Source organism: Talpa europaea (assembly GCF_964194135.1).
Source record: "Talpa europaea genome assembly, chromosome: 5".
Taxonomy (NCBI): domain Eukaryota; kingdom Metazoa; phylum Chordata; class Mammalia; order Eulipotyphla; family Talpidae; genus Talpa; species Talpa europaea.
The window spans coordinates 79081224-79093945 of record NC_140071.1 but is presented as its reverse complement, the minus strand read 5'-3'; the positions used below and the strand labels follow the sequence as shown (position 1 = coordinate 79093945).

The following is a 12722-nucleotide window of genomic DNA, read 5'->3' as shown; positions in this document are numbered from 1 at the left end:
AGCTGAATTTGATACAAGTTCAATGTCGTTTGCTTCAAGAGTTAACTCATCTTTCTGGGCATGAGACACTGAACACGCAATGCCTTGTCTCTTCCAAACCCTGCGAATGTATTTCTCACCAAGAAATTTCAGATTTCAAAAAGAGACCCAATTCTCCTGAATAACAATGTTGATAGGAAAGTGAGCACACACAGACCTCATCTTTTAAGGAGAGCCCAAGTAACACCCTTGATCATGTCACAGATAGTGTGAACAGTAGCCAGGTCCTTTCTATTTCCCCACCAATTGTCAACCTACAGCCACTTCTTTTACTTTCCAAGAAGGGTGCCTCTGGGGCCCTTCACAATAACAGTGCCTCTGGGGCCCTTCACAACATCTCTCCTTCAGGGAGATGTTGACATTTTCTGGAATATCAACAGTCTGATTGATGAGAATGGTCTTCATTCTTGCAGTAGATGTGGCAAAAGTAGCAGTGTTTTATAGTTTTCCTTACATAGGAATTTAACCTCCTTTGTTAGATTTATTCCATTATTTAAATGTTCTGGTACAGTTTTAAATGGGATGATTTTCTTGATTTTTTTTTCTACTTCTGACTGATTGTTTGCATACAGGAAGGCTACTGAATTCTGTGTATTGGCTTTGTAACTTGCTGCTTTACAGACTTATTGTTTGGATAAGTTTTTCCATTGATTTTTTTTAGGGTTTTCTCTACATATATTTTATCATCTGCAAATAATGATAACTCACTTTTTTCCCAATTTGGATTTCTTTTATGTCATTCTCTTGGACACGATCTGCTTGTAGAATTATTTTCCAAACCTTTACTTTCAGTCTATGTTTATCTCTGGAACAAAAGTATGTTACATGAGACAGCAAAAGGTTGGATTCTATTTCCAAATCCAACCTACAACTTTGTTTTTTTATTGGGGAGTTTAGTCAATTAATGTGTAGAGTGAATGTGTGAATGTGTGGAAGTCTGTTACTGACATTTTGTTCGTAATTTTATAGTTCTATTTAATTCCTCGTTCAGTTCTATTTCCCTGTTCATATTCTAAGGTTTCTTGTAATATTAGCTGTAGAGGGGGTTAGTTGTCATGTATTCCCAAAGCTTTTGCTTGAGAAAGCCCTTACTATCCCCTCATATTGGAAGGAAAGCTTTGCAAGATAGAGTATCCTTGATTGGCTTTTTTTTTATTTTTTCTCTTGGAGTTTTTTTAATATTCACTCCATTCTTTTTTTGCCCATAGTGTTGCTTCAGAGCAGTCTGATGTTACCCTATTCCATATTCTTTTATAGGTGATCTCTTTTGTCCCTCAGTATTTTTTTCTTTTTTCTTGGATTCTTGGAAACATTACTACTATGTATCTTGCTGCAGTTTTCCTTTTCTTTTATTCTTTTTAAAGATTTATTTATTTATGCATACAAGAACTGGGGTGTAAGCCAGGTGTGGGAGGTGAGAGGACCCACCAGACAGAGTAGGGAGAGGAACAGGCAGATCTACTGAAACACACTGCTGAAAGGAGCAGCAGGTGAGGCAGGAGAGGTCTGCTGCACCATGTGGGCTGCTCCTGGCCAGTAGGGGATCAAACTCTCATGCTGCAGTGGCTGGGACAGCCTGAAAGCACTGTCTTTAACCCCTACACCATCAGGGAGTCCCTTTCCTTTCATTTTAATAGGCTGTTGTCCTTCGAGCCTCTAATTTGTCTATATTCATCTCATACTTCAAGTTTGGGATTTTTTTTTCAATTACTTCCTTGAACAACATTTCAGGTCTCCTCTCTCACTCCTTATACTTCTTTTCATGGAGTCAGATAATTCTCAATGTTTCTTCATTCTTTTTCCTTTGCCTTTCTTTTTCTTCCTTGTATCTTTGTATCTGTGTCTTCAAAATTACTGATTCATTCTTCAATATTGTCTATTATATTTTTATGGCTTTTCCTTAAAATTGTTTAACTCCTCCATTGTTCTTTTAACATCCTGCAGTTCCTTTATTTTCTTAAAGTTCAATTCTCAGTCTTGTTTGTTGATTATATTTCCCATAGCATTATTTTCCTTTTCTGCATCTTGTTATATGACTCTTATCTGTTTTTCAATTTTTTTTTTATTTTTGTGCATTATGGCAATTTTGAATTCTTCATCTGACAAGGTGAAATTTTTTCCAAGTAAGTGTTATGTTGTTACTTGGAAGTGTTGTTGTATTCTGGGGACTGACCTTCTTTCTCTGGTGTATTGTTCTGTGGAAGGCTTGCTTGACAATTTTGTATTTTTTACCCAGTATTTGTTTTAGGATTTGTTCTAGGAATGGGTCTGCTGGACTCTTGGGACTAGTAGGTATTTCTGGAGATCAGGATACAGATATCACTTAAAGCACACACTTATGTATATATAAACCAAGCTATATAGTGAATATTCAAACTTCCAGAAAGTGTCATTCCATAAAAAGATGGAATTAGAACACAAGAACATTTGAGTAGCTATTGTAAAAATTTTTTGTATGTATTAAAGGCAGACAAAAGTTGAATATGATAAGGGGATAAAAGAAAGATATGTCTGGAATGAGAAATACACTGAGTGAGCTAACAATAAATTTAAATGGGTTAATAAAATATTTTTTCTCAATCTTAACTGTCTGTTTAAGCAAAGATAATTTTAATTTATTTTGGCATCACAGCTTATGTAGAAGTAAAATGTATGGCCACAGTGGTACAAAGGTTGAGACGGGGGAAATGGAAGTATATTCTTAAAAGTGTCATATATGTGAAGTGATACAATGTTATTTGAAGGTAAATTACTGTGACAGAAATGTATATTGTAAACCTTATATTAACCACTAAAAAAATGAAACAAAGAAATGTAGCTAGTAAGTCAATAATGGAGTTTAAAAACAGAATCATTTTTTTTAAAAAAACAATTCATTCAACAATAGAAGGGAAAGAAGACAGGAGAAACAAAAAACAGCTGAAATAAAATCAAATAGCAAAATAGGAAATTTAAACACAATATTGATATTTAAATTAATGAAAAGCTCTAAATACCCTCAATTGTCAAATTGGACAAAAAAGCAAAACCCATGTAAGACCCTGCCAGTGCCTTCCCCATTCCAGTAGATCTTGGACCCACACTAGGGAACAAACCAGAGTGGCCATCCACCTTGAGACCTCCTGTCAGACCTCACTAGCACCAATCCCGACTAGTGAGTCCCTAGACATAGGGAGGTTTTAGAGCTGCCAGAGACCTCAGAATCTCTCGTGAGGTACCCAAAATGCCTGCCAAGACTGGTAAGACCAGGACCCATACTGAGAAAGGTGCCAGAGTAACCAGAGGCCTCATGACCTCCCATGAGACTCTGCCAGCAAAGGTAAAAGAAAGAAAACTATACAGCAACCCCCCTAATGAACAAGATGCAAAATCCTCAGTGAAATCTTAGCAAACCAAATCCAACAATGCATTATAAGGATTATACATCATGCCGAAGTGGGATTCATACCAGGAACCCAAGAATGGTTCAACATGTGAAAATCAATCTACATAATTCACACATCAACAAAGAGAAAAATCAAAAGCATATGAGCATATCAAAAAATGCTTAGAAACCATTTGAGGGCCTCCCCTGGTGGCACAGCCTTTGAGCGCTGGGCTGCAAAGCTGCCCGCAGCCTCTGCAGCACCGGTTCGATCTCTGGCCACCAGCGAGGGTCCCACATGGTGCGCAGACCTCTCCTGCCGCCCGCTGCTCCCCTCAGCAGTGTATTTCATGATTCTGCCTGTTCTGCTCCCCGCTCTGGCTCTGGTGAATTCTCTCACCCTCCCGCGCTTCTAACTGTACCCAGTGCTTGTACAAATAAATAAATAAATCTTTAAAAAAAAAAAAACATTTGATAAGATCCAGCATCCTTTCGTGATGAAAACACTAAAATAAATGAAACATATCTTAAAATAATAAAAGGTGTATATAACAAACACACAGCTATCATCATTCTCAATGGTGAAAATCCTCTCCCAAAGCTATGACACAAACCAAGGGGATCAACTCACATAATTCAATATAAATAAAACAAATAACCCAATCAAAACATGAGCATAAGCACTTAATACACACATCTTCAAGGAGACAACCAGATGCTCAAAAAGCATGCCAAAAATAGTCAACATCACTTATTTTTTTTTAAGATTTATTTATTTATTTATACAAGAACTGGGGTATGCCAGATTGCATGGAATGGTGAGAGGATTCACCAGAGACAGAGCAAGGAACAGAAGAGGCAGACCGATGAAATACATTGCTGAGGGGAGCAGCAGGCGAGACAGGAGAGGTCGGCTGCGCCATGTGGGACCTTCGCAGGCTGGCCAGGATTGAACCTGCACTGCAGAGGCTATGGACAGCTTCACAGCGTGGCGCTCAACCACCTGCGCCACCAAGGGAGGCCCAACATCACTTACTGTTAAGGAAATGCACACCAAAACCACAATGAGATACCACCACACTTCTGTAAAAATGACCCATATCTAAAAGACCAGATTCAATATATGCTGTGCGGATATGGAGAAAAAAGATCCTTCTTATACTGTTGATGGGAAACTACACTGGCTCAACCCTTGTGGGAAACAGTATGGAGGGTTCTCAAAAGATTAAATATGTATCTCCTATATGACCCAGGAATCCTACTTGTAGTTATATAACCAAAGAACTCAAAAACACTAATTCTAAGTGACCTTGCACTCCCATGTTCATAGCAGCACTGTTACAGTAGCCAAAATATGAAACAACCTAAATGCCACAAAATGGATTAGTATAGCTAGAAGATGTGGTATTTAAATACGATGGAATACTTCTCAGAAATCAAAAATGACAAACTGGTCATTCTTGGTAACATGTATGGAGCTGGAAGGGATTATGCTAAGCAAAGTAAGTCAGAAGGAAAAACATAAATACCAGGTGGTGTCATTTATAAGTGGAACTGTGTAAGTAGAACTTAAAAAGAAACTAAACAAAGGAACAGATAAGTCCAAACTTAGAAACTAATCCTAGAAAACTGACTATAGAGCTGAGGAAAGAAGAGGGGGCAGGGGAGGAGGAATGGTGAGAACATGTGTGTAGGGAGCACAAGTGACTGACAGTGGATCATGGGTGTTTTGGTGGTGGGTGCACTATGGCAATTACCTAAAGTGGGAGACGCCTGTATTCCCAAAGCACCAACAATGATATAAACCAGCATCACCTCAAAAAAATTACTATTTTTAAAGCTTAACTTGAGACATGAGAAGTTATATGATAAATCAAACTGTCAAATAGAAAGAAGAAATTAAGAATATCAGAGAGGAAGAAATGAGTAAGTTCATATTGGTATATATTATGTTTGCACTGCCAATAAAAGAAGATAAAGCAAATTGAAATGCAGCAATAAAAATCAGTTCATTCTGAGACACAATGTAGGTTGCACATAATTCAAGAGCACGTTTTACATCCATATCTACTGACACATACACACACAAAAGAAAAGTGCTCTCTTCACATAAAATCAATAACTAGTCCTTAGAAACAGTTACCCATCTCCACAGACATCAACATAGAAAGTCATCACATACATACTGCTTATTTAAACTTAAGTAAAGATAGATTGTATTCCCTGATGTGGCTCCCCTAAATTCTGACTGGCTAACCACCTGAAATCATTATTGTCATTATAAGTACACAGGCATTAATACAAGAGCATGGACAGTACATGTTTCTGTGGCAGATAAAGCTAACTGCTGCCCTACTGGAGACAGAATCTGTGAAAGAATACATTTAGAACTCATTGTCACCCAATTTAGATAACTAATAGAGAACCAATATAGACCATTTATAGACAGGTAATGCAGGATGCCATTTACTACATGAATCAAGCACATAACGCAATGAAATACTCCTTAGCATAATAATAACAGTAACTCAAATTATTAAAAGATTTGTTTTTTTATTTTCATATTAAACTAGGCTGGTTGTCACTGAGGAAAATTTGTTTTAATGAAATAAGATAAACTTGCTTCTCAGATATGTTAGAAAATCAAAAACAGTCTTCACTAATCTAGAATGGAAATATTCATTACCTCTCCTACTCAAAATCAGAGCAGCTCAGTCCTGTACCCTAAGATGCAAATATTGGCCATAAAATAAGCACCCCATTCAAATGGCAAAAAGCTAAGCAACAACGTTTGCAAATTAAGGCATATAGAATATCCTGAGAGTACAATACATCAGATGATTAACCAACCAGGCTATTTTAATAGTATAGTGGCAACTGAAAGAAAGAAAGGTTGGAAATAAAGATTATATGCATCTTTCTTTTGAAAATCTAAGACCCTAAGGACCTCTCCTCTTATGTAGTTCAAAGTAACACATAAGCAATATATAAAGTCTCAACAGCAGCTCTTGCTACATCATACACTATACAAGTGAAATAACTGTGTACACTTCTGCACACTCACTGCACTTCAGATGCCAGAGACTACCCAGATAGCAATGTCAAAAAACCTAATTGACAATGCCGAATGCCATAGATCAGGAGAGCTAATCTTAGAGCCATAAATCATATCTCTCTCTAAAGATTTTCTTCTGGGTGTCAACAGATTCAAAATACTAGGAAAGTAGTACAGAATGGACAGAATGAGAAAGTACTCAAGAGAAAAGCATCAAGCAAAAAATGTAAACTAAGTATATAAATATTTAAAAGCCGTTCAGAATAAGAAGACACAAAGAAATGGAGAGACATCCCCTGCTCGTGGATTGGAAGAATAAACATTATTAAAATGGCCATCCTTCCAAAAGCAATATACAGATTCAATGCTATTCCAATCAAAATTTCAATGTCATTCTTCAAAGAAATAGAACAACTATTGATGAAATTCATATGGAATCACAAAAAACCCCGAATAGCCAAAGCTCTCCTGAAAAAAAAAAGAAGGGAATGGAGGCATCACACTCCCAGACTTCAAACTATACTACAAAGCCATAATCATCAAAACTGCATGGTATTGGAACAAGAACAGACCAATGGAATCGAATAGAAAATCCAGAAATAAACCCACAGATTTATGGTCAACTAATCTTTGACAAAGGAACAAAGACTATGCTTTGGAGCAAAGAAAGTTTGTTCAATAAATGGTGCTGGGAAAACTGGGTCGCTACATGCAAAAGAATGAAGCTTGACCACTACCTCACACCATACACAAAAATCAACTCAAAATGGATTAAAGAACTAGACATAAGACCTGAAACCATAAAATATATAGAAGGAAATATAGGCGAAACACTACGTGATTTGCACATCAAAGACATCTTTACAGACACATCACCCAAAGCAGTGATAGTGAAGGCAAAGATAAACAGCTGGGACTACATCAAATTAAAGAGCTTCTGCACAGCAAAAGAGACAATAACAAAAACAAAGAGAAACCCCACCGACTGGGAGAACATTTTTGCACCCAACACTAATGATAAAGGACTGATCACAAAAATCTGCAAAGAGCTGATGAGACTCAACAACAACAAAGAAAAGAATCCAGTCAAAAAATGGGCAGAAGAGCTAAAAAGAAACTTCTCTGAAGAGGAAATGCAAATGGCCAACAGGCATATGAAAAAATGTTCAACATCACTTGCCATCAGGGAAATGCAAATCAAAACTACCATGAGATACCATCTTACACCAGTGAGAATGGCACATATTAAAAAAACTAGAACAACAAATGCTGGCGAGGGTGTGGAGAAAAAGGAACTCTTCTGCACTGTTGGTGGGAGTGCAAACTGGTCCAACCACTGTGGAAAGCTGTGTGGAGATTTCTGGACCTACTAAACATAGAGCTTCTATATGATCCAGCAAATCCACTCCTAGGTATTTACCCAAAGGACACAGAAACATCAATTCCAAAGAACACCTGCACCCCTATGTTTATAGCAGCACTGTTTACAATAGCTAAGCTTTGGAAACAACCCAAATGCCCAAAAATAGATGACTGGATCAAGATGTGGTACATATACACCATGGAATATTACTCAGCATTCAAAAAAGATAAACACATGCAATTTGCAGCAACATGGATGGCGCTGGAAGGGATCATGCTCAGCGAAATAAGCCAAAAAGAAAAAGAAAAATACCGGATGGTCTCACTCATAGCAGGAATCTAGAAAACTTAAATAAGGGACCAGGAAAATGAATAACTATAAGAAAGTGAAAATCAAAATCAACAAAAAACTATGAACCAGAGACACTTTTAGGGGGGCGGGGGCGGGAGGGGAGGGATTGGGGTCAGAATGGGGGGGCTGCAATTGTATGGGGAATATAACAATAAAATTTATTATAAAAAAAAAAAAAGCCGTTCAGAAAAACAAAAACATTTCAAGAAGACTATGAAGGATTGGCTGTCTGGTGGTGCCTGAACCAAGAATAATGACATGACCCCTTCTGGAAAAGCCATTGTACGACAGTCTACAAGGTCCTGATAATGGGTTACTCAATGCTTATCAAAATAAATCTGTTCCTTCTGAGGATGCTATTAACATCACATGAAAAACACGTGAGTCATTTGAAATTGATAACATGAAAGAGAGCAACAAATACAGAAATATCATCAATAGTCTTGTGATTGTGCTTGCCCACCCACACCTAAGAATGAAGAAAAACTTCTTTCCTTTGCATGCCCCACATTCCTTTGTTCTCACATAATCTTCCTACACTTGCCCTCAGTGAGATAGCTATTTTTAAGTACTGACTCTATTGTCTTCCAGCCATGGTGCCACTCACTAATAAAATGCTTCCTTTATGGAAACAATCACTTAATTCAGAGTTTGGATTTCTGAGTGCTAGTGATATGACCGGTTCAGACTAGTAAAAATTAGAGAGGGAAAAATGATTCCCTGATTCATGACTGAACAAATGCTTATTAGGTCTGTTTCCAGACAATCACTGGAGAAAGACCAGGAAATAAGTGATACCAGGGCAAGGACTATTTCTTAAAAGACAGTGGTGAGTTGTGTGAAAATAAAATAAGGATTAAGGGCCTCCCTGGTGGCGCAGCGGTTGAGCGCTGGGTTGCGAAGCTGCCCGCGGCCTCTGCAGCGCTGGTTCGATCCCCAGCTGCTCCCCGGCCACCAGAGGAGGGTCCCACATGGCGCGCAGACCTCTCCTGCCGCCCGCTGCTCCCCTCAGCAGTGTACTTCGGTCCTTCTGCCTGCTCTGCTCCCCTCTCTGGCTCTGGTGAATTCTCTCACCCTCCCGTGCTTCTGACTGTACCCAGTGCTTGTATTAATAAATAAATAAATCTTTAAAAAAAAATAAATAAAATAAAATAAGGATTAAAAAGTATCATTAGATATAATCAGTTTGGGTGGTTTTAACAAGTTATTATTATAATAAGTTATTAGAGAATTAATATTTAAAACAATTCAACTCTACAAAATGACATATAAGCTACAAGAACATTAGTATCAATATTAGATGTTGAAAAGCTGTAACATTCAAGATTAAATTAAAGCTATGAGAAATGACAAAATTGTATTCTACCAAAGGAATCTAAATCAACATAACACTGCAATCTGGTCAGTCAGAGCCATGGATCTTGGTATTATTTTTAAAATGCATGCATATGCAGAAATAGGGTAAATGCAAGGTAATGAGGAGAAAAATATAATTTGGTGGGTATTAAGCTCTGCAAAATCATGAGATTAGAAAACAACTTGGAAGTAGTTACTAACACTTAAGTCACTAATTGCAAACAAATGAGAGACAATAATTTTAATTATCCATTCCTCTGCCCTCTCGTAAAAGTATAGCTTGTCTTTACAGAATGTGAGATAAAGGAATCTCATTGTGTTCAAAGAGAACATGGCTATGGCCAGCCTGGAAACATCTACCTAAGAAGGACTAGGTTAAAAGTAGGAAAGCTAAGTAAGTCAGACAAGACAACAAAGAGTAGTTGGTAAGAAGTTCACAATGTTTGAGAACACAGTGCCAAGTCAGCAGAGCCAGGGAATCAAAATCCTAGATTAAATCTGCACAAATGAAAGTATGGTGTTGACAACCATTGTAGAACCAAAGGCCCAGTCATATGCTTACTGACCTTAGTGAAATGGGACAAATTATTCATAACAGATTATCTGTAAAGTAAGTGTTTTCTCTGCCTACTTCATACATGGTTCTACTTATGAAGTGGTATTAAGACGGAAGTTGGTGTTATGCTTACCCCACATGCACACAGAGGAGGAACAGACTGACGGTGAGGTGCCTATCACAGGATTGCTTTTCCCTACATCTTACCTGTTGCTTGCTTCTTCAGGAAAGGAACCTGGTAAGATCCAGGACCCACATGCTCGTCTGTGCTACCACCTTCTGCCAATCTCAGCAGGCGAGGAGCCCGATCATACATAATGGGAACTGTGGTGGGGCAGGTTTAAAAGGGATTTAAAACAATGCTGGTAGCGTAGGTGTGGAGCAGAAGGAAGCAGACAACAGTATGAGGAGACCCCGGCAGAACGCCAGCATAAGAGCTATCTCCCAACCCGTTCATTGGTGTCAGTTTACCCCCAGGTCGATTTCTACCCTCTTGGTAAAGTGAGAGAGTGCCAGCAGAAGTAAACTATTTCAAACAATCATCACTTCGACAGCAGAAGCACAAGATCTCCCCTCACCAACGACACTATAAGGAGGAGACGCCTGCCACTGTGCTTCCGGTGCTGGCTGCGCTCCGGAAGTCTCCGGAGATAGGTGGAAGTGTGCTCCCAGCCAAACCCTCCGGGCTGGTGTACCAGAGGTAACCTTCCCCAGTCTCCGAGCCAGCGCTCCCGTGCTAAGCAAGTCTAGGCCTAGCTCTAGAGCTCTTTTTCCGTGAACTATAGCTTTAAAGCGAACTGTTTTAGGGACTCAGAAAAGCTGTAGAAAGCATATTAGAAGAAATTAGGGAGCAAATGTAACTGAAAGGAAGGAAAAGAGAAGCCTAGATTCCTCTCCTCCTACATACAACAACTGCACTGCCATACACAGAAGAAAAGCACTTCTGACTATATCCCATGACTAATCCAAAATGTTTTAAGAGAAGCCCCGGTGGTGCTGTTGATAATAAAAAGGGAACGAGGGGAGCACACATGGAAATAATGCAAGTGCTGGCTACTGAAAGGTGCATCTGTTATTAAATACACGGCAACAACACTGTGAGTCATTACTGTTCATAGCAAAGGCACTGAGAAAGCCCGGTCCTCTCACTAGACCAATGGATCTCTTAATCTTAGTCAAAAGGATCCCAACTTCTGCAAAGGTCTTGAGTCTGTATTACAATCAACCTCAAAGTTTTTCAGGCTGCTGATTTTATGTTTCCCCCACCAAGAATCCTTCCCAGATTCAAATCATCTTAAAGGTAAACCTTGCCTTCACATGCCTTTGCCTAAAGTGAACAGCGATGCTTTAAATTGATCCTTCTACAAATTTATTTTAATAGAAGGGAATTTGATGCTCAATTCTGGAGGTCATTTATTGTGGTTTAATTGCTGCATATATGTAAAAATGTCCTCTATGCAAATAATTTTGTATACTCAAAAGCTGCCTGAAAAATTAATTCATTTTAAATTTTAAAAAAATGCTCACTGACAAAGGTTCCCCTGCTAGATTATGGGGATACCAAGACATAAGAAAGTCCCTGATGGGGTGACAAAAGAGGAATATAAAATAAGAAAACAAATGTTGTGTTACTTTGGAGAACTCTTTCTACCAAAAACTAGATTTGAATAGTGATCTTTTCATGATGCAAACAAGAATGTAAATCCAGAAAGCAAATTCAAGTCTAGGTCACCCTTGCTGTTGTGCTAGTGTAGAGTCTCATATTTTTCTTGTTCTTCCATCTGCAAAGACCTAAATTACTCTTTTCTTGGAAAGATTTCGTTGGCTTTATCAAGCTTTCTCATTGGGTTGATGACTGGCCAGAAAGCCTAGCCCAAGTGGTCTGATAAATAATAAGCTCCACTGTGTAAAGGGGGAAACATTATTCTCAGAAGTCAAAATGAGGATTAACACAAAAGAAGAGACTGATGGAAAAGGGATCCCCCTAACTGCTTCTTTAACCCCCTCCCTGCCACATATAATGAGGGTTTTATTTATAAAGTATTGGGGTAGATGGGTTATGGGGTTATCTCCCAGAAAAGGAGTTACAAGGAGACAAGCACAGGACAGAAACAAAAAATTCATTTTTTTATTGTTGTTTTGGACATCTTTTTTTTTTTTTTGGGGGGGGGGTGTATATGTTCATTTCCAGTCAAGGCAAACTTGCATATCTTACATTACCTCTGACAGGTATTTCAAGTGTAAGAAAAGCAATTAATTTAAGAAAATTTAAAATATATATATATATGGGAAATTTTGTAGTCATCTACCTATATGTCATTTCAGGGAAATGGAGGCTTGAAACTTTCAGCTGGAGATATCTGCTGATGGGTGATAACTGATAGATAAAGACAGGGTTCATTGCAGAGCTCTTCACAGGAGTTTTCCATCTGTTGAATACATTTATGCCTTTCTTTCCCAAAACTTATTTATATATTTTTTTCACTTGTTTGTGTGCTCTAATTTGTGTGCATCTCATCCATGCATACAAAGACAAAGCATACTTAGTGTGAATGAACTTCAAAAAGAAATAGTATGCTTGGAGAGAGAAGAGAAGAAAGCATAATAGTTTCCCAATGAAATCCAAAGTTCCCTATCC

The 12722-nt window shown here is 38.2% G+C and overlaps 1 protein-coding gene across 1 annotated transcript in view; it reads right to left on the bottom strand.

Annotated features, from left to right (window-relative positions):
* STPG2 (sperm tail PG-rich repeat containing 2) overlaps positions 1 to 10400 on the bottom strand; it is a gene marked incomplete at both ends in the record, with an annotated part of 288689 nt that extends 278289 nt beyond the window's left edge. Inside the window, one exon of the mRNA XM_084232956.1 lies at positions 10292 to 10400. Coding sequence (XP_084089082.1) covers positions 10292 to 10400 — 109 coding nt within the window. The remainder of the gene's footprint in view (positions 1 to 10291) is intronic.
* Between the last annotated feature and the right edge of the window lie 2322 nt (positions 10401 to 12722).